Genomic DNA, 21,554 nt, shown 5'->3' with positions numbered 1-21,554 from the left:
GATTTGTGAAATTGTGTAAAATGCTTAATTTGTTTAATGTTAGAGATGAGTGGATAAGCGCACATTGAGGGAGAGTGTTGAGGATCAATGTCCACTTATCCACAACATAGAAATAAATATTAAAAGTAAAATAAGTTTGTCTATGTCTGTTCTCGATGATTTGTTTCGGTTGTAAAAATGTGTGTGTAATGATGTGTACCTCTCTGTTAAAAAGAAATAATAAAAAGTAAGAAGAAAAGTCATAGTTTGATTTAATGCATACGAAATTCATTAATAGAGAGCCGCATTAACCTCGCGGAACTCGGCATCGCCGACGTCAAGTTCCGCAGGGCGGCCACGGGCGCCGGAATGTTGGAGGTGGGGGGCGATGCAGCCCCGGAAAAGGCCGACTCTCTGGCCGCTAAACTCAGGGAGGTGCTCGGCCCGGAGAAGGTCAGGATCGGCCGGCCGGTGAAATGCGCAGAAGTGCGCATCACTGGCCTCGACGACTCTGTCACCGCGGCCGAGGTCGTGGAGTCAGTGGCCAGAGAGGGAGGCTGCGCGGCCGACTCTATAAGGTCGGGCAAGCTCGCCTTCGGCCCGAGGGGGGATGGCTCCCTCTGGCTGAGCGTGCCGGTGGCGGCCGCCAAAAAGGTGACCGACGCTGGTCGCGTGAGGGTCGGCTGGACCTCGGCCAGGGTGGTGCTGCTCGCCCCGCGGCCGACGCGGTGCTTCCGCTGCCTCGAGACGGGGCACATGGGTGCCAAGTGCCAGTGTGAGGTGGACCGCAGCAAGCTGTGTTTCCGCTGCGGAAAGCCGGATCACCGGGCGCGAGACTGTTCGGCAGACCCGAACTGCCCCGTCTGTGAGGCGGCGGGCAAACCGGCGGGCCACTCGATCGGCGGCGACGGCTGCGTCACCGCCGGACAGAAGTCGGCGCGCAAAGAGAGAGGTGCGCCTAAGCGATGGCCTCGGCGCAAGGCCAAGAAGGCCGGAGTGGAGCGGATGGACACCAGTTCGTAAATGGACACCATCCGACTCCTACAATGTAACATCAACCACTGCGCCCGAGCACAGGACCTGCTGGCCCAAACCATGGCGCAGTGGTTGATAAATGTAGTGGTGGTTGCCGACCCGTACGTCATCCCCTCTCGGGACGACTGGGCGGGTGATGTCGGCAACCTGGTGGCCATCTCCGCTCCGGCTCGCGGCGGCTCCCCCCCTCTCCGGAAGGTAGCGAGAGGCACGGGAAGCGTGCTCGTGGTCGTCGGGGGAGTGGCCATAGTGGGGGTATACTTCCCACCCAGCTGGCCCCTCGCCGACTTCGAACGCGCCCTCGCAGAGGTGCAGGCGCTTACGGCGCGGGTCTCCCACCTCCCCGTGATCGTCGCGAGGGACTTCAACGCCAAATCAACGGCTTGGGGATCTCCCGCGACGAACCCGAGGGGGGAAGAGCTGGAGGACTGGGCGGCCGCGTCGGGGCTGATGCTCCTCAATAGAGGAAGGGAGCTGACCTGCGTGCGCCAACAGGGGGGGTCCATCGTGGACCTCTCCTTCGCATCCCCGGCCTTGGTGCCCAAAATCTGTGGATGGAAGGTCGAGGTGCGTGTGGAGACGTTGTCGGATCATCGTTATATTCGATTCGACCTCTCCACTTCCGCCTCGGCCACGACAAACTCGCCACGCACCACGGCCGGGGATGGCCCGCGCTGGGTGCTAGGGCGCCTGGATCGAGAGATGGCAAAGGAGGCGGCCATAGTCGCAAGCTGGACAGCCGATTCTGATCCCGTCGATTCCGCCGAGAACGTGGACGCGGAAGCGGACCGGCTGAGCGAGTTGCTGGCCAACGTCTGCGACTCGTCTATGCCGAGGGCCCAACCGTTTCGTCCGCGCCGGCGAGTGTACTGGTGGCGCCCAGAGCTGCGCGAGTTACGACGGGCGTGTGTGGCGTCGCGCCGCCGGTACACTCGCTGCCGAAGGCGTCGAGTCCGGGATCAGAGTATGGAGGAGGAGCTGTACCAGGCGTACAGAGCCGACTGCCTCGCTCTCCAGGTCGCCATTGCGAAGGCCAAGCAGGGAGCGTGGGAGGAGTGGCTCCAAACGCTGGAGGAGGACCCGTGGGGCAGACCGTACCGAGCAGTGCGGAAGAAGCTTCGACCCTGGGCTCCACCCATAACAATTACTACAGAAACTTTTTTTTTTTTTTTTTTTTTTTTTTTTTTAACGTTGGGAAATGTGTTAAGCATACCGCCCGCCCTTCGGGGGGGCGGGCGGTTATGTGAGGCTCCCCCGGCGCCAATAGGGGCGCCGGGTATACTCACCAAAACCCAACGGTGTTCCACCTTCTCCGCTTGTGATGGGGCCGTGGGAACGCAATAGCACACCACCACGGCCCCGTCTGCGGATTGCCCGCCACGTGGAGATGCGGCGGGCCCTGCTTCCGCGACGACGCCTTCAGCAGAAGGCGCCGTCGACCTTCGCCGAGGACTCCCCGGAACACGTGGGGAGTCCTACAGCACGGGACCCTTGCGAGGCAGGCGGCGAACCCCGATTCGCCGCCCGCGGGTCCCTCACGGCGGCGCCCTGTCTAGCGCCACAAGGTGCGCCCGACGGCGCCGCCCCGGTCTCCTGCGGCGGATCGGGAGCGAGTCGACGGCGTCTTCCCGCGCCCGCTCCGCCGCTTCTTTCAGCGTCATAACCTCGACGCTGAAAGAGGAGACCGCCTTCCATACCTCCTCCCTGTCTGCCATAGCAGCTGCCATGACAGGCAGGGAGAGGTCCGTCCCAAGGACCGAGGACACGGCGACGCGCTGCTCCGCCCATGCTGGGCATGCCTCGCGCGTGTGTTGCGCCGTGTCCACCTCTCCGGTGCCGCAGTGGTGGCAGTCCGCGGTGGGCTCCCTTTTCACCACCCCACACAGATATGCCCCGAAGCATCCGTGCCCGGTGAGCATCTGAGTGAGGTGGTAGTTGGGGGCCCTGTGGCGGCACTCTACCCACTCCCGCAGGACGGGTCGGATCGCCGCCACCAACTGCCGGCTCGGTCCCGGGGACTCCAGCTCCTCCGCCCACCTCCGGAAGAGGTCGTCGCGAGCCTCCTCCCTCCACTGCTTGACCTCCGACGGATGCGGGCGGAGGTCACTCTCCTTCAATCGCCGATAGACCGCCGCGAGGACCTCGGCCTCGAGCTCCCACGGCGGGCTACCGGCGATCAGGCACGTCGCCTCGTATGACGCCGTACGGTACGCCCGAGCCACTCTCAGCGCCATCACCCGCTGCGGACGTCGCAGCAGGATGCGGTTACGGGCGCTGAGGGATTCCGACCATATGGGCGCCCCGTACAGCGCCATCGACCTCACCACCCCCATATAGAGGCGGCGGCATGTCCCTCCAGGGCCGCCCAGGTTTGGAAGGACCCTTCCGAGAGCACCAGCGGCGGCTACCAGTTTCGGAGCCAAGCGCCGGAAGTGCTCCCGGAAGGCCCATCGACCATCGAGGATGAGTCCTAGGTACTTCATGGTACCTGCGATGGTGATGGGTGTCCCGGCCACCGTTATTTGGGAGCCTCGTGGCGGCCCACGTCGATGCCCATGGAATGCCAGGGCCTCAGACTTGTTGAGCGCCACCTCGAGCCCCAGCCTCCGAATTCGGTGGACCACCTGGGCGACCCCCGCTGTGGCGAGAACCATCGCCTCGCGGTGTGTGCTGCCACGAGCAGTCACGAGGGTGTCGTCGGCGTAGCATATCAGGCCGACCCCCCGCAACATGTCACCGCGCAGCACCCAGTCGTAACCGATGTTCCACAGGAACGGTCCTAAGACCGATCCCTGTGGAACACCGCACGACATGGCCCGTCGGGCCCAGCCGTCTCTCGTGGGGTACACCACAGCCCTTCCGATAAAATAGTCCCGGATCAGCCTTTGCAGGTGGCCCGGAACACGGAAGTGCTGCAGTGCTTCCATCACCGCCGTCCAGGGCAGCGTGTTGAAGGCGTTTGAAATATCCAACGACACAGCCACCAACACGCCGCCCTGTGCGACTACTTCCTCGGCTAGGCCCTTGAGTCGGGACACCGCGTCGATGGTCGACCGGCCACAGCGGAATCCGAACTGCGCGTCGCTCAGATTTATGTGCTCGGCGAGACGAGCAACGAGCACGCGCTCGAAGAGTTTACTCGGCTCGCCGAGCAACACAATCGGCCGATACGCCGATGCCTGGTCGGGCGGGCGGTCATCCTTCTTTAGAAGGACGAGCCTACCTTCCTTCCACGAGCTGGGGAACCGGCCCTTCTCCAGGCATTTGGTGAAAAGGGCCATAATCCGCCCCCCGAGCTCGGGAAGCGCCAGGTATAGTACCCGACCAGGCACACCGTCCATCCCGGGGGCGGTCTTCTTGAGGCGGAGCTTTACGGCGGCGTCCATCACCTCCTGCTCGGACACCGGCTCCACCTCATCGTTGACCGCCTCTCCTTCCTCCTCCGCCGGCAAGGCAGACCCTACCCGGTGCGGAAAGAGAGCCCCGACCACTTCCTCCGCCAACTGTGGCTCCATGGTAGTTGTTATGGGTGGAGCCCAGGGTCGAAGCTTCTTCCGCACTGCTCGGTACGGTCTGCCCCACGGGTCCTCCTCCAGCGTTTGGAGCCACTCCTCCCACGCTCCCTGCTTGGCCTTCGCAATGGCGACCTGGAGAGCGAGGCAGTCGGCTCTGTACGCCTGGTACAGCTCCTCCTCCATACTCTGATCCCGGACTCGACGCCTTCGGCAGCGAGTGTACCGGCGGCGCGACGCCACACACGCCCGTCGTAACTCGCGCAGCTCTGGGCGCCACCAGTACACTCGCCGGCGCGGACGAAACGGTTGGGCCCTCGGCATAGACGAGTCGCAGACGTTGGCCAGCAACTCGCCCAGCCGGTCCGCTTCCGCGTCCACGTTCTCGGCGGAATCGACGGGATCAGAGTCGGCTGTCCAGCTTGCGACTATGGCCGCCTCCTTTGCCATCTCTCGATCCAGGCGCCCTAGCACCCAGCGCGGGCCATCCCCGGCCGTGGTGCGTGGCGAGTTTGTCGTGGCCGAGGCGGAAGTGGAGAGGTCGAATCGAATATAACGATGATCCGACAACGTCTCCACACCCACCTCGACCTTCCATCCACAGATTTTGGGCACCAAGGCCGGGGATGCGAAGGAGAGGTCCACGATGGACCCCCCCTGTTGGCGCACGCAGGTCAGCTCCCTTCCTCTATTGAGGAGCATCAGCCCCGACGCGGCCGCCCAGTCCTCCAGCTCTTCCCCCCTCGGGTTCGTCGCGGGAGATCCCCAAGCCGTTGATTTGGCGTTGAAGTCCCCCGCGACGATCACGGGGAGGTGGGAGACCCGCGCCGTAAGCGCCTGCACCTCTGCGAGGGCGCGTTCGAAGTCGGCGAGGGGCCAGCTGGGTGGGAAGTATACCCCCACTATGGCCACTCCCCCGACGACCACGAGCACGCTTCCCGTGCCTCTCGCTACCTTCCGGAGAGGGGGGGAGCCGCCGCGAGCCGGAGCGGAGATGGCCACCAGGTTGCCGACATCACCCGCCCAGTCGTCCCGAGAGGGGATGACGTACGGGTCGGCAACCACCACTACATTTATCAACCACTGCGCCATGGTTTGGGCCAGCAGGTCCTGTGCTCGGGCGCAGTGGTTGATGTTACATTGTAGGAGTCGGATGGTGTCCATTTACGAACTGGTGTCCATCCGCTCCACTCCGGCCTTCTTGGCCTTGCGCCGAGGCCATCGCTTAGGCGCACCTCTCTCTTTGCGCGCCGACTTCTGTCCGGCGGTGACGCAGCCGTCGCCGCCGATCGAGTGGCCCGCCGGTTTGCCCGCCGCCTCACAGACGGGGCAGTTCGGGTCTGCCGAACAGTCTCGCGCCCGGTGATCCGGCTTTCCGCAGCGGAAACACAGCTTGCTGCGGTCCACCTCACACTGGCACTTGGCACCCATGTGCCCCGTCTCGAGGCAGCGGAAGCACCGCGTCGGCCGCGGGGCGAGCAGCACCACCCTGGCCGAGGTCCAGCCGACCCTCACGCGACCAGCGTCGGTCACCTTTTTGGCGGCCGCCACCGGCACGCTCAGCCAGAGGGAGCCATCCCCCCTCGGGCCGAAGGCGAGCTTGCCCGACCTTATAGAGTCGGCCGCGCAGCCTCCCTCTCTGGCCACTGACTCCACGACCTCGGCCGCGGTGACAGAGTCGTCGAGGCCAGTGATGCGCACTTCTGCGCATTTCACCGGCCGGCCGATCCTGACCTTCTCCGGGCCGAGCACCTCCCTGAGTTTAGCGGCCAGAGAGTCGGCCTTTTCCGGGGCTGCATCGCCCCCCACCTCCAACATTCGGGCGCCCGTGGCCGCCCTGCGGAACTTGACGTCGGCGATGCCGAGTTCCGCGAGGTTAATGCGGCTCTTCGCCTCGGCCAAGACCGTGGCATACGTAGCGCCACTCTCTTCTGCTCCCGGAGCGAGAGTGAGGGTGACCGCCGCGGTCTTTGGGGCCCGTAGTTTGACCTTCGGTCTTTCGGGGGGGCGAGTCTTGTCCGGCCCCTTGGACGCCTTCTTGGCCGCTTTCTTAGCCCCGCGGGACACTACCGTAGTCCACGGGGCTTCTGCGGGCGTAGGGGCAGACTTGTCCCTTGCCTGTGCGGCCTCTTTAGCGGCCAGGCTCGGCTGCTTCTTCTTCTTCTTCTTCTTTTTGTTTTTGGGCGGAGCCTCGCCTGGGGCCGCCGCCGAAGTTGTCGCCCGATCCTGGGCCCCGGTGCCCGATGTTGTGGGCAGGGGCTCTTTGGTCGCCCCCTTTTTCGCCTTATGGAGCGAAGCGGGGGCGGCGACATCTTCCTCTCTCCTGTCCGCCGCCAGCGGGGGCCGGCGCCGCGGTTCGGGGAGGAGACGATCCTCTAGTCCTGCCAGCCTGGCGTTTAGTATGGTGCCAAACTTTTCCACGTTGGCACGCGATACTTCATCCAGCAGCTGCCGGATATCTGCTTCGCCAGGCTGGGCAGGTCGGCGCTTGTCGATGTCTTTGAGTTCGCGCCTTAGCTCCTCCATGTCTCTTTGGAGGCGCGCGTTTGCTGCTTCCAGCCGCGACACCTCCTCCGACATCGTCCGCTCTCTTAGCTGAGAGACGGCGGCCTTGATGTTTGCCGCCGCCTCCTTCAGCGCTTTCACCAGTGTCCCCTTTATGTTGGTGGACTTGGTTGCCACGTCCAGTATCGTTTTGAGTGATGCCTCAACGCATTTGTTGAGGGCAACACTCGTCTGGTCCTCCTCGGTTTCCACCAGCGAGAGGTGAGCCGGGCCGGATGGTATGGAGGCCCTTGCCTCTCTCGCTGTGCGCAGCGCTGCGGCCACCTCGTCCTCGGCTGACTTCGTATTGAGGGGCCGGCCCCGTCCTCGTTTTGATTTATGGGCCGCCCCCTTAGCGGGAGCAGCACCATTTGTCTCCTCCGGGTCAGAAGGGCCCCTTCCTCTTTTGAGGTAGGCCCTTCTGTTGGACTCTCCGGACACGACCGACATGTAGCTGGCGGCCGAAGAGTCCGAGTCGAAATCGGTATTGGACGCCGTAGCGCCCCTGTCCAATCCAAACGAGTGGCAGCGCGTCAGCATGACCCTCAGCGTGCGCCCGGTATCTACGAGAGACTCTAGCCACTGACCACTCCCACTCTGCGTCGGTGTGCTCGAGTCTCCGCTAACTTCCTCACTTAAATCTATGTTCTTTCCGCTTGCTTCAATATCCATTTCCGTTTCCAAGGTCGTCGTGTATCCATAGCACTCTTTGCCCCCCCCAGAATACGAGGGGCAGCCCGCGGCCGAGGCCGCGGGGAGGGATTCTCCTCCGGCAATGCCGGAGGTACCCTCCTGGGGTATATCTGTTTTTAAGGTTGCCATTTCATACCGTTTTCCAGTGTTGTCGGACACCGGAAACCGCCTTTAATACGGGGTGTGGTCCCCATGACGCGCGGCCTACAAGGCCGCCATCCTCCGACCCCTCGGGGTCCACTGGTGTTCCCCGCGGGCCTGTCCGGTATGGGAGGCCCTGTCCGGCATAGCCCCGCGGGAAAACACCCCTCCACTCCGCGCGGCGGCACCTCGGTGCACGTCGCGCCCAGCACCGCCCAGTGGGCGTGCTTGGACCCCGTCCAGGGCCTGCGCTAAACGCAGGACCCGGCAAGAGCCCCATAGTGTCCGCGGGCCTTCCCGGTATGGGTAGCCCTGTCCGGTTTAGCCCCGCAGACCCTATCTCCCTCCCGGCCAGTTGTTAGCCTCCCCACATAAGGTGGGGAGTTTCCAGGGTGCACCACGAGGAGGTCACCGGCCACCGCACCCCTACTACAGAAACCTTTTTTTTTTTTTTTTTTTTTTTTTTGTACGAGGGGAAATGCAGTTACGCACCCCTGCGCCGGGCCTGTATGTGCAGTGGCGCAGGGAGTGTGGGACTCGCCTAAAGTCATTCGGCCATACCCACTAAAACCCCTCGGGCCCTCCATTCCGCCTTGTGGCTGGGTCACGGGAACACTTACGCAATCTTCCGCGACCCAGCCGGCGTTGTCCACTCGGACTCTCCTCTTGTGGGGACAAAGATGTGAGGAGTCCCCACAACACACGTCTTAAAGGCGCACCCAATGCTAGGGAGCGCCTTACACCCGAAAGTTTGGCGGGCGATAGGGCAATAGGCCGTCCATCGCCCGGAGCTCTTCTGTTACGGAGGCAGACGGCGGGTGTGCGCCTGCCGCCTGCGCCCGTCGCGACGACGACGAAGAGGGTCCGCGGCTGCGTCCTCCTCCCGCCGACGTTCCGCCGCCTCCTTCAGCGCCATCACCTCTTCGCAGAAGGAGGCGACAGCGTTCCAGGAGCTCTCGCTACCCACCATCGCGTTGACGACAGCGGGCAGCGAGAGGTCCATCCCGATTTCTGCCACGAGTGCGGCGCGCTGGGCCGACCAGTGCACACACGACTCCAGGGTGTGCTGCGCCGAGTCCTCAGCGTGGCCGCACTCATGGCACCTCGCACTGGGCTCTCGCCGCGCAATCCGGCACAGATACGCCCCGAAACAACCGTGTCCCGAGAGTACCTGCACCAGACGGAACGAGAGAGCCCCGTGCTTCCGACCCGTCCAGAGCTCGAGGACGGGCCGGATCGCCTCAATGGTGCGTTGGCCGGCGGACGCCGTAAGCAGCCGCTCCCGCCATTCGGTGACGAGCTGCGCCTCCGCCGCCCGCCGCCACGCACTCTCCTGATCCGGGGGAGGGTTCTCCCCCCGGGATCGGGCATCCACTCTCCGCCAGTAGGCGCCGGAGAGCACCTCCGCGTCTAAGTCCCATGGCGGCGTCCCCGCCAGCACACAGGCCGCGTCGCACGACACGGTGCGATAGCCACGAGTTACTCTGACCGCCATGACCCTCTGCGGCTTTCGCAGCAGGGCCCGAGTCCGGGCGGTCAGAGTATCCGCCCAGATGGGTGCGCCGTAAAGCGCCATCGACCGCACCACGCCTGTGTACAGGCGACGACACCGCGAGCCCGGGCCGCCCAAGTTTGGCAGGAGCCGGCTAAGGGCCCCAGCTGCCCCCATGAGCTTCGGGACGAGACGCCGGAAGTGCTCTTCGAATTTCCATCGGCTATCGAGGACGAGTCCGAGGTATTTCATAGTGCCCCCGACGCCGATGGAAATTCCGCCCACCATGACCGCGGACTGGGTCGGAGGTGCTCGTCGAGGCCCGTGAAAATACATGGCCTCCGACTTGTGCAATGCAACCTCCAAACCCAGGCGACGGATCCTGGCCACCGTTATGGCCAGGCCAGCAGTGGCCCTACATCGGGCCTCCCTGTGGGTGCTGCCCCGCGCCGTCACCAAGGTGTCGTCGGCATAGCAAACGACTTCGACACCGCTTGGGAGGGGCAGGCGCAGCACCCAGTCGTACCCGATGTTCCACAGGAGCGGCCCGAGAACCGACCCCTGCGGAACACCGCACGAGGTTGCCTTCTGCAACCAGCCGACGCTGGTTGGATACGCGACCGATCGCTCGGAGAGGTAGGCCGCGACGATCCTCCTGAGGTACGGCGGGAAGCCGTGGTATCCCAGCGCCTCCCTGATGGTTTCCCAGGGCAGGGTGTTGAAGGCGTTGGAAATGTCTAGAGACACGGCCAACAACACCTCGCCCCGGGACTCGGCATCCTCCGCAAGGGTCCTCACCCGCGCAATGGCGTCAAGGGTGGACCTGCCAGTGCGGAAGCCGAATTGGTTGGCGCTGAGATTCGGCCCCACCCTCTCCAGATGCTGGACGAGACGAGCGGCAACGACACGCTCAAAGAGCTTGCTGATCTCGTCCAGCAGAACGATCGGCCGGTACGCCGACGGCTCGTGGGCCGGACGTCCATCCTTTTTGAGCAGGACCAGTTTCCCCTTCTTCCACTCACTCGGGAACTGGCCCCGCTCCAAGCAGGCCTGGAAAAGTGCCCGAATCCACGGTTCGAGCGGCTCCAGCGCTAGAACCCAGGCGCAACCGGGCACACCGTCGGGGCCGGGGGCAGTGTTTTTAGCGCGCATGCGCAACACCGCCGCCCTCAGCTCTTCCTCCGTTACCGGCGGTGCACCTGAATCCGCTCCTCCCTCTACAGTGGGGTCAGCCATTTCCGGCGACACGAAACCGGCAGCTGCCGGCGGGAACAGGCCAGCGACCACCGTGTTGACTTCATGAGGCTGAAGACTCTGGGTGATGGGGGGACCCCTAGACCGGAGCTTTCGCCGCACGGCCTTGTAGGGCCTCCCGAATGGATCGATATCCAGAGTCTTCAGCATCTCGTCATTCGCCTTGTCCTTCGCAGCGCCGATCGCCACCCGCAGGGCTTGGATCTCACTTCTGTAGAGGGAGTAGAGCCGCTCTTCTTCCGTCGGGTCCCGACGCCTCCGCCGACGGTAGCGGGTGTACCGGCGTCTCGCCGCCACGCAAGAACCGCGCAGCAGCGTGAGCTCGGCGGTCCACCAGTACACCGGCTTCTTGGAGGGGACGGAACGGACTCTAGGCATGGCCCCGTCGCAGATACGCGACATAGCCGCACCCAACCGCGCCGCCTCCTGACCGATCTCGACCACAGACTCTCGGGGCGCAGAGAACCACGCCTCCACGAGAGCGACCTCGACCAGGAAATCCCGGTCCATCTGCGACAGCGACCAGCGTGGGCCCTCCCCGCTCGGGGGCCGGCCTGGGACTGGGCTCGGGTTGGACGGGGACGCGGAGATGTCGAACCTCACGTACCGGTGGTCCGATAGCGTCTCCACGTCCTCGGCCACCCGCCAGCCACGAACACGGCGTGCCAGGACGGCATCGGCGAAGGTGACGTCAACAATGGAGCCGCCCTGACGCCGCACGCACGTGTTGACCGACCCCTGGTTAAGGACCACGAGTCCGGTCTCCACCGCCCAATCATCCAACTCCCGGCCGCGAGGATCTGTCGCCGGGCACCCCCAAGCCGAGGATTTGGCGTTGAGGTCCCCCGCGACGAGCACCCGGGCGGAGCGACTTCCGCCTATCAGGACGCCGACCTCAGAAAGAAAAGACTCGAAGTCGGCGAGACTCCGATTCGGCGAGAAGTACACTCCGACCACCATGATGTCGCCGACGAGGGCCGAAACGTATCCCCGGCCTCGGACCACGTCCGCGAAGGCCGGAGAGCCTGCGATGGACCGGGATGTTAGGGCCACCAGCCCGTCTGCGTCTCCCACCCAGTCGTCCCCAGCCGGGACCCGGTATGGCTCAGCCACCACCGCCACGTGGATGTTCCACTCCGCCATGCTCTGGAACAGAAGGTCCTGAGCTCTGGCGGAGTGATTGATGTTGGCTTGGAGGAGGTTGAGGGCCATTATTCCACGACCATAGCAACCTCCTCGGCCTGCGGCGGTGCCGCCTGTAGGGATGAGGCAGTGGGCTGTCCGACCGTCGGGTTCTGACCGTCCCCACCTCCCTTCTTATTTCTCTTCCCCTTGGGTGGGGAGACGCAGGCTTTATTGCCGACTCGGTGCTCCGCCGGCATGCCGGCCGCAGCGCAGACCACGCAGTGAGGCGCAGCGGTGCATCCGCGGGCCTTGTGCCCTGGTTGACCGCACCGGAAACAGAGTCCGGAGCGGTCCACCCCCTGGCACTGGCCGGATAGGTGCCCGGGAGCCAGGCACCTGAAGCATCTGATTGGCCGGGCATCCAGCACCCTAGCCTGGGCGGACACCCAGCCCACCAGCAGACGACCAGCGGTCGCGATCTTTTTCGCAGCCGCGACGGGACACTGGACAACCACTGATCCCAGTCCGTCGCGGCCGGTGGACATCACGCCGGCCCGCAGCTGCTCGGCGGGGCACCCTCCCGCTGCAGCGATCGCGGCGACCACCTCGGCATCGGTGGTAGAATCGTCTAGGCCTGACACCCGTAGGGCCACCGACTTAGTAGGCCGGGAGACGCGGACGACTTCACCATCTAGGACCTCCCGCAGCCTTTGGGCCAGGGAGTCCGCCTTCTCGCCACTGGAGGCGCCTGGGAATTCAAAAATACGACCCCCGTTGGCAGCCTTCCGAAGGCGAACGCCCTGGGCTCCAAACTCGGCCGGGTTAATCCTCTCCTTTGCCGAGGCGATGACGCTTGCATAGGTGGCACCTCTCTCCGACGCACCCGGCTGCAGCGTGATGACCACCGCAGACGACCGGGGCGCGTGGAGTTTGGCGGCACCAGCCTTCTCCTTTTGACGCCTTTTGGGCCCCACCTTTATCCACTCACCAACCGCGGGCTGCGACTGCTGCTGCCCGGGTGGTGAGTTCTTTTTCTTGTTCTTCCTCCTCTTTCTCCTTCTCTTGCTCTTCCCCTTTTCCGCAGTAGCGGGTGAGGGGGCGCTCGTGCCCTGTGTCTCGGGCCGGCTCTGGGCGGGGCCCGGCGGGCGCTGCGATGGCGCAGCGGGAGCCTTCCGTTGGGTGCCGCTGGTGCCTGGCTGGGCTGGCACTTTCTGCGCCGTCTGCCTGGCCGCACCCTGGTCTTTTCCTTTAGCGGGCACCGTCGGCTGCCCCGCAAGCTTGGCAGCGTACGAGCTCCCGTCCCTCTTCTTATCGGCCGCGAGAGGCGGCCGCAGGTTCCTCTCCGGGAGGAGTCTGTCCTCAAGCGAGGCCAGGCGGGCGTTCATCATGCCTCCGACCTGGACCATTACTGCGCGACAGATCTCCTCCACGGAGGACGTCTCGTTAGGTGTTTGTGGGGGCCGTGATGCGGGGACGGCCTTCACTGTCGTATCCGGGTGGGAGGAGACTGCGGAACCCCGTTTCCGCAGATCCTCCTTTATGGCTGCTAGTTCCTTATGGAGTGCATCCATCTCGGCCCGCAGTCGGGCATTATCCGCCTGGAGCTGGCATGTCTCCTCCGATAGTGTGCGGGCCCCTAGGACTTCCACGGCTTCCTTAATTGAAACCGCAGCGTCCTTAAGGGCTCGCACAAAGTTGCCCTTCAAGTTAGAGGACTTGGACGCCACCTTCTCGATAATAGCCAAGTCCTCCTGCACCTGCTCTTGGAGCTGAGCGGCACACCTCTCTCCCGTCCTCTCGGCAGGTCGGGGAAACAACGCAGACCGCGTCTCGCGCCGGAAGCGAGCGAGCTCAGCTTCTTTTTCCAAGTCTTCTTCCTTTTGTTTGGCGCGAGCCTTGGCCGCGGCCCTCTTCTCTTGTTGGCGCCACCTTGCCATCCCTGGGGACGCCGTCCGTTCATCGTCCGTGGACCCCTCACTGAGGCGGGGTCGTTTCGCGCCGAGCATTGCAGCCATGGCGTCCAAAATCGGCCCCCTTTCGGCAGCGACGGTGACGCTGCAGTCCGAATCGGACGCTGCTCCACCATCGCACTCCATCCTGTCACTTCTTGTCTTTGCATTCGACGTATCGCTGGGTGCCGCGATCGGAATGCGCTCCAGCCGCACTCTCGCCTCTTTTAGTTCGACGCCATCCACTGATGGGCGTCTCGTCACCTCCGAATCCAGATCGCGTGCAATCGTTGCCATTATTCTTGCCTGAGTCGTCGTATTGGAAAAGCAGTCCTTGCCCCCCCCAGAATACGCGGGGCAGCCCGCAGCCGAGGCCACGGGGAGGGATTCTCCCCCGGCAGTGCCGGAGGTACCCTCCTGGGGTAGTATGTTTTGTAGGCTTGCCATCTCATACTTTGTCCAGTGTTATCGGACACCGGAAACCGCCTTTGGTAGCAGGGTGAGGTCCCCCTTCCATCAACGCACGACCTATAAGGCCGCCATCCACCGACCAAAGTCCTCTGCAGTTTAGAGTGCTGCCGCACAACGTCGTTTTGCCCAATAGGGAGGCCGGGTTGACCAACCCTATCGCGCCGAGGGCCTTGAAGACCCACCATCCTCCGACCCCTCAGGGTCCACTGGTGTTCCTCGCGGGCCTGTCCGGTATGGGAGGCCCTGTCCGGCATAGCCCCGCGGGAAAAACACCCCTCCACTCCGCACGACGGCACCTCGGTGCACGCCGCGCCCAGCACCGCCCAATGGGCGTGTACTCCTCCTCCGGGTAATTTTTTAGAGAGGTTTTCTTCCTCGCGACCCCACACTCAGTGCGTAGGGCCCCCGGTCCGCTCAGTGCGGATTACGGTTTGCTTGGCGTCCACCGATCATAAAGACCAGTGGACGGCCAAGTGTGGTGTTGCCACCGGGTAATTTTTTTGAGAGGTTTTCTTCCTCGCGGCCCCACGCTCAGTGCGCAGGGCCCCCGGTCCGCTCAGTGCGGATTACGGCTTGCTTGGCGTCCACCGATCAAAATGACCAGTGGACGGCCAAGTGTGGTGTTGCCACCGGGTAATTTTTTAGAGAGGTTTTCTTCCTCGCGGCCCCACGCTCAGTGCGCAGGGCCCCCGGTCCGCTCAGTGCGGATTACGGTTTGCTTGGCGTCCACCGATCAAAATGACCAGTGGACGGCCAAGTGTGGTGTTGCCACCGGGTAATTTTTTAGAGAGGTTTTCTTCCTCGCAGCCCCGCGCTCAGTGCGCAGGGCCCCCGGTCCGCTCAGTGCGGATTGCGGGTTATCCGACGGTGGGCGAAGCCCTCGCCCACCGGTCAAAGACCGGCGGACCCGCCATCGGGATAGCGCATCGCTGCGCTCCACCCGTCTAGTGTTTGGTTCGCGGGGCGAAAAAAGCCCTACCCCAGCAGTATGCCGGGGCGTTCCCCTATCCACCACCCGGGGACGCGCCACGTCGGAGTTCACCTCTCCGCCCACTCGGACGACCGAGCAGGTCCGTGGACCCGCACCCTAACCTACCTTAACTACTTAACCTAGCCTACTCTAAACTAACCTATAGGTTCGCCCTCACCTTTCCCTGTGGTACTCAGCTCGGGGTCACCTCCCTCTCTTTTGCGAGCCCACAAGTGGGCCCGCAGCCTAACCTAACTTACATAACTAACTAACCTAATAGACGCTCGCCCATCGGCGAGCGCCGCCCTCTCTTTTGCGAGCCCACTAGTGGGCCCGCAGCCTAATCTAACTTACACAACTAACTAGCCTAATAGACGCTCGCCTTGCGGCGAGCGCCGCCCTCTCTTTTGCGGGCCCGCAAGGGGCTCGCAACCTAATCTAACTAACCTACTTAACCTAACTAACCTAGCTAACCTACCAGTGTTTGGTTCGCGGGGCCGAAGCCCTACCCCGGCAGAAGGCCGGGGCGTTCCCCTATCCACCACCCGGGGACGCGCCACGTCGGAGTTCACCTCTCCGCCCACTCGGACAACCGAGCAGGTCCGTGGCCGTGGAACCTAACCTTTTTTTTTTTTTTTTTTTTTTTTTTTTATAGTCAGGAAATGCGTTTACGCACGCCTACGCCGGGCTGTGCAACGGCGTAGGGAGTGTGGGACTCGCCGGCCACAGAAGGTGACCGGAATACCCACTAAAACCTGACTGCCCTCTAACGCATTATGGCGGGCGCTACGGGAACGCTTTAGCTTTCTTCCGTGGCCCCGCCTGCGTTATCGCCCTGAAGGGGCCTCCCTCTCACGCATGGTTTGTGGGGAGAAGTACGGCGGCGAAACCCCGCCTCCTTCTCCCCACTCTCCTGCGTCTGAGCGGGGGCGCGAGGGGATTATCCTCGCGCTCTCGCTCCCTTTCCTCCTTCTGCGAAATTACTATTTCGCAGAAGGAGGAAACCGCCTCCCATGACCCCTCACTGCCCAGCATGGCGCGAATTACGCCTGGGAGTGAGAGGTCATCACCAATCGCCGCTACCAGAGTGCGGCGCTCTTCGGACCACGCTGTACATACCTGAAGGGTGTGTTGCGCGGTGTCCTCATCAGCGCCGCACTCGTGGCACGACATCCTCTCCTCTCTTCGTATTCGGTGAAGGTACCGCCCGAAGCACCCGTGGCCTGTCAGCATCTGCGAAAGTCTATATGTGATTGCGCCATGGCGCCTCCCGCACCAGTCCGAGAGCTGTGGGCGTATAGCCTCTATGGTGCGGGCGCCGTATTTGGCGTCCGCTAGGCCAGCAGCCCACAGCTCTATGGTCGTTCGCTTTCTCTCCGCCCGGGACCGGGCGAGCTCCTCTGGAGCCGGGGCTTCGCCCCGAGCTCTCTGCTCGGCCCGCTCCCGGTACGCTTGGGCCAGCACACCCGCTTCTATCTCCCACGGGGGAGTGCCGGCCAAAGCGCAGGCCGCTGCATGGCCAACCGTGCGGTAGGCCATGCATGCGCGCACCGCAACGATGCGCTGCGGCCTGCGGAGGAGGGCCCTGTTTGGCGCGTCAAGGGCTTCTGCCCATATCGGCGCGCCGTACAGGGCCATACTGCGAACGACCATGGCGTACAGTCGTCTCACCTGCACGCCCGGACCTCTCAGGTTCGGGAGGAGCCTGGCGAGGGCGGAAGCCGCGCCGACGAGTCGGGGGGTTAGCGTCCGGAAGTGGTCTCCGAAACGCCAACCCCCATCGAGGATAAGGCCAAGATATTTGATCCGGGCCTTAACCTCGACCTCGTCCCCGTTGATCCGGAGGGTCGCTCCTGCGGGCACTCTCCACCTCGGCCCTTTGAAGCAGAGGGCCTCGGTTTTGTGGAGTGCCACGCGGAGTCCGAGCGCCTCGATCCTCCGGACCAACAGGGTGGCCCCGGCTTCCGCCCTCCTCTTGACTTTCCTCCAGGTGGTGTCCCGGACGGCTATCATCGTATCATCCGCGTAGCAGATGACAGCCATCCGGGGCAGCACCTCCCCGCGGATGGCCCAGTCAAAGCCGATGTTCCACAGTAGGGGTCCTAGGACGGACCCCTGAGGAACACCGGAGGCCATCCGCCGCTCCTCTCTTCCCTCCCTCCCCATGTAGGACACTACCCGCTCTCGCAGGTAGTGTCCCACAATCCTCCGGAGATAGAGGGGCAATTCGTGGAACCGAAGTGCCTCCTCTATTACTCCGAAGGGGAGGGAGCCGAAGGCGTTGGCGATGTCAAGTGACACCGCCATCGCCCCCTGTCTCCTCTCGGCCGCATCCTCCGAGAACCTTTTCAGGGCGGTCAGAGCGTCCAGGGTGGATCGCCCGGACCGGAACCCGAACTGATTCTCGGAGAGCTGCGGCCCTTCCGTCTCCAGATGCTGGATGATCCGGGAAGCCAATACCCTTTCGAGCAGCTTCCCGGCCTCATCCAGCATCACGAGCGGCCGGTGGCCGGAAGGAGAGTCGACGGGGTGACCCTCCTTCCTCAGCAACACCAGTCGCCCCTCCTTCCACACCCCGGGGAAACGCCCCTCCGCCAGACAGTCGTTAAACAGTCTGCGGAGGCGTTCCCCGAGGTGTTCCAGCGCAATGTGCAAAACCTTGCCAGGCACTCCGTCTGGCCCCGGGACTTTGCGGGTCCCCCTGAGCCGGCCCGCCGCCCTGGCCATTTCCTCCTTCGTTATCGGGGGTGGGGCGAGAGCGGCGGATCGGTTCAACGGCTCGATGTCCGCCGGCATGTCTCTTGTCATGCGCGGTGGTACAAAAGGGGGGCTATCCGGGAACAGCCCCTCGACCACCGCGCTAAGAACCGCCGGCTCCATCGTTTCCGTGGGGGGCGCCACCTTCAGCTTCGCCCGCACCATGCGGTATGGGCGCCCCCACGGGTCTGCGTCTAGGGTCGCCAAGAACTCCGCATAGGCAGAGTCCTTGGCGGCCTTGATCGCACTGGAGAACGCCTTCTTTGCCGAGCTCAGCTCAGTGTGAAGGCGCTCCAGCTCCTCCTCTGTTCTGTTCCGCCGTCTGCGGCACCGGGTGAATGCCCGTCGGGCGGCGTTACTGGCGGAGCGCAGGGCGGCTAGGTCCTGCGTCCACCAGTACACCCCTTCCCGGGGCGCGAATCCACGTCGCGCCCTGGGCATTCCGGCGTTGCAGACGGCGGTCAGATCTCGACGAAATCTCGCTGCCCTCTCGTCGACCCCCACCGTTTGGGGGGGTTCCTCCGCCCATGCCCGGACGATGGCGGCTTCTTCCGCCAGGTCAGGGTCGAGGCGTGAGAGCTGCCACTTTGGGAAGCCCTCAGCGCCTCGTCGTCCTGCCGCTGCCGTCCGGGCCTGTGACCCCTGGGGCGCGGTGGAGACCCTGAACCGGATGTACAAATGATCGGACAGGGTCTCCACCTCCTCAAGGACACGCCAACATGATATGCGTGCACCGATGCCGGGGGTCGCGAACGTGACGTCCACGACTGATCCCCCTTGTCGGCGCACGCACGTGTTGGCGTTGCCTTGGTTCTCCGGAACTAAGCCGATCATGACGGCCCAGTCCCGGAGAAGCGCCCCTTTCAGGTCAGTGATGGAGGACCCCCACGCTGCGCATTTAGCGTTGAGGTCCCCCATCACGATGACCTGGGCCGGTGATGCTCTCTGCACCACCGGCTCCAGGCCATCCAGGAACCTCTCGAATTGTCGGAGGTTCCTGTTTGGGGAGAAGTAGACTCCTATGAGTACTACTTCTCCCCAGTTCACCGCCACGTAGCCCGCTCCTCGCTCCCTGAGGGAGAGGGGTTGCGGGCTCGAAGGCGGCGCCACAATGGCGACTGATCCCTCTGTGTCCCCGAACCAACTGGGTTGGGGGGGGACAAAGTAGGGCTCAGCCACGACCGTAACAGCAATTCTCCACTCTGCCAGGCACTGCATGAGCAAGTCCTGTGCCCTGGCAGAGTGGTTGGTGTTCGTCTGTAGTAGGTCGAAATGCAGGTGTCTTGGCATTAAGAAACCTGCATTTCTTCCTCTTCAGCCATACGGCTGCCGTGCGGTTGGGGCTGAGTGCGAGGCACTCTGCTCGACGCCGGGGCTTTGCCCTTCACCGACGGGGGTGTGCACTTGGCACCCCCCATCACGTGTGAGTGTGGGCGCCCCGTCGTTGCACACACGGTGCATTTGCAGGGGGCCTCGCACTCTGCCGACTTGTGCCCTTCACTGCCGCAGCGGAAGCAGAGACGCCCGTTCTCTGTTTCCGCTGGGCAAAGAGCGCGAGTGTGGCCCAGCATCATGCATTTATAGCATCTCAATGGCTGGGCCTCCACTGCTTTGACGGTGGCCATCGTCCATCCGATGGCCACTCGTCCCGCCTTCACGACTGCCTTAGCGGCGGTCGCTGGGCACTTGACCAGGGCGGAGCCTCCGCCCCAGAAACTCGGCCTGATGTTCCCTACTTTCATCAAGCTGGGGGGACACCCGCCAACCGATGCCAGTTGGGCAGCCACTTCCTCAGTGGTCACCGTGTCATCTAGACCGGTGATCCTGAGGACGGCCATTTTGGTTGGGCGGGTGATGTCCGCCCAGCTCCCTACTGCCTCCACCAGGGCGGCGGCGAGACGGTCCGCGGTTTCCTCGGGGGTGGTCCCCCCAACCTCCATCAGTTTGGAGCCGGTCATGCTCGTTCGGATCTTGACCGACTCCAAACCGAATTCCCTCAGGGATATCGAGGACCTGGCCTTTGCCAGGACCTCGGTGTACTTCGCGTCAGTCGTGGCCCCTTCCGCATTGGTCATGGTGGCCCCTTTCTTGAGGGTCACCACTATGGCCGCGGTTTTTGGGGCCACGATTTTAACGGCCTTTGGTGGGGCCGGGGCGATCTGCCGGGTTGTTCCGGCTGAGGGGGGGGAATAAGCAGCGACAGCGGCATTTCCCCTCTTCTTCCGCCGGACAACCTCGGACCAGGAGTTGCCCACAGTCCCCATCTGGGCTTCCCCCTCTCCACTTGTTCCAGCGGTTGGGGGGGGAGGGGTCGCGTCTGCCTGTCCTGCCCCCTGTTTTCCCTTGGAGGGAGGAGGAGGCGGGGGGGCAGTCGGCCGCTTTGCGGCGCCCTTCTTCGGCGCCTTCTTTACCGCCCTGGGTGTGGGCGCCTGGGGTGGCTGGGCCTCCCCATCCACCTCCATGGCGCCTTCCACGAGCCCCGATCGGGACTTGTGACGGGGCGGCGGCGGCTGCCGTTGGTCGGCACGCAGAGGGGGCCTCATGACGGGCTCCGGAGGAAGGCGCATCTCCAGGTCTTGTAGGCGGGCATTGATCATCCCGCCTACCGACTGCAGGAGTTGCCCCTTCATCTCCTCCATGGCGCATCTGAGCACCTCCTCGAAGTTGGGCTGCTGGGGCCCTGTCGCCTCTCTCGGGGCTGCAGCGGACTTCCGCTGCGACTCCACGTACGCCTGTTTGAAGGCCCGCAGCTCGTTGCGGACAATATCCAGCTCCCTTGTTAGGCGAGCATTGTCCGCGCGGAGCCTGCGCTGCTCTTCTTCAGGCGTAATATCGCGAAGGCCCTCAACCGCCTCTACTACGCATTTAGTGGCCCGGTTAATTTGGCCCCATACAGTACCCTTTAGGTGGCTGCTCTTCTTAATCTCCTCCTTAATCTTCTCTACACTTTTGAGAGCCTCCTCGGCGAGGGCGTCGACCGTGCCCCTGGATAGGGCGCCGGGGGTCCCGTCGTCAGAGGCCTTTGCGGAGGCCATTTTGGGGCTCGCCATCTTCCCGTGTGGACGGTAGCTTGGGTCGGGGTCCTCCCCCTCACTATCCCCCCCATCAGCCAGGTAGTCCTTTGCCTCCTTAAGGAAGCTGTATACCCCTACCGGGCGCCTAACGCGGCCCCTCGTCGAAGAGGAGGCCACTTTATGCGCCACGGCCGGGGCGTCCTCATCTGCGGATGTAGCGGCCAACGGCCGTTTATGGGTCGTTCCCGTTCGGTACCTTAATGTCAAGCCCGCTGACAGCGGCTTACCTCCCTTGTTTTGCCTTGCAGCGTCCTCGGTGCACGCGGCGCCCGCGGCTCCCAGCCGGCGCCCGGAGGCGCCCTCGTCCTCTGAGCACGTGTAGTCCGACATGGAGGTGTCCTCCCCCATGTCGTAAGTCACTTTGTTATTGTTGTTCATAGCGATTGTAGACTTTTCATAAGTAAAGTTCTACAAACACTAAGATACGCACTTAAACACTAAAAAACTAAACTATTTTGGTCTCTGTCCACCCTAAAAACTATACCGGTCGGCTTGTCTCACTGAGACGCATCTCCCGGTAAACCTAACCTAACCTTTTTTTTTTTTTTTTTTATACGA

The 21,554-nt window shown here is 63.4% G+C and overlaps 2 protein-coding genes across 2 annotated transcripts; both read right to left on the bottom strand.

Annotated features, from left to right (window-relative positions):
- Positions 1-5,690: 5,690 nt before the first annotated feature.
- Positions 5,691-7,892, bottom strand: LOC123723030. Its single transcript, XM_045685570.1, has one exon. The coding sequence runs from the start codon at positions 7,890-7,892 to the stop codon at positions 5,691-5,693; it is 2,202 nt and encodes a 733-aa protein (XP_045541526.1).
- An 11,319-nt stretch (positions 7,893-19,211) lies between these two features.
- LOC123723029 (spermatogenesis-associated protein 21-like) lies at positions 19,212-21,344 on the bottom strand. The gene has a single exon (XM_045685569.1). The coding sequence runs from the start codon at positions 21,342-21,344 to the stop codon at positions 19,212-19,214; it is 2,133 nt and encodes a 710-aa protein (XP_045541525.1).
- Between the last annotated feature and the right edge of the window lie 210 nt (positions 21,345-21,554).

Source organism: Papilio machaon, chromosome W (genome assembly GCF_912999745.1).
Source record: "Papilio machaon chromosome W, ilPapMach1.1, whole genome shotgun sequence".
Taxonomy (NCBI): domain Eukaryota; kingdom Metazoa; phylum Arthropoda; class Insecta; order Lepidoptera; family Papilionidae; genus Papilio; species Papilio machaon.
The sequence above is the reverse complement of the archived record's forward strand: the minus strand, read 5'-3'. Positions and strand labels throughout refer to the sequence as shown.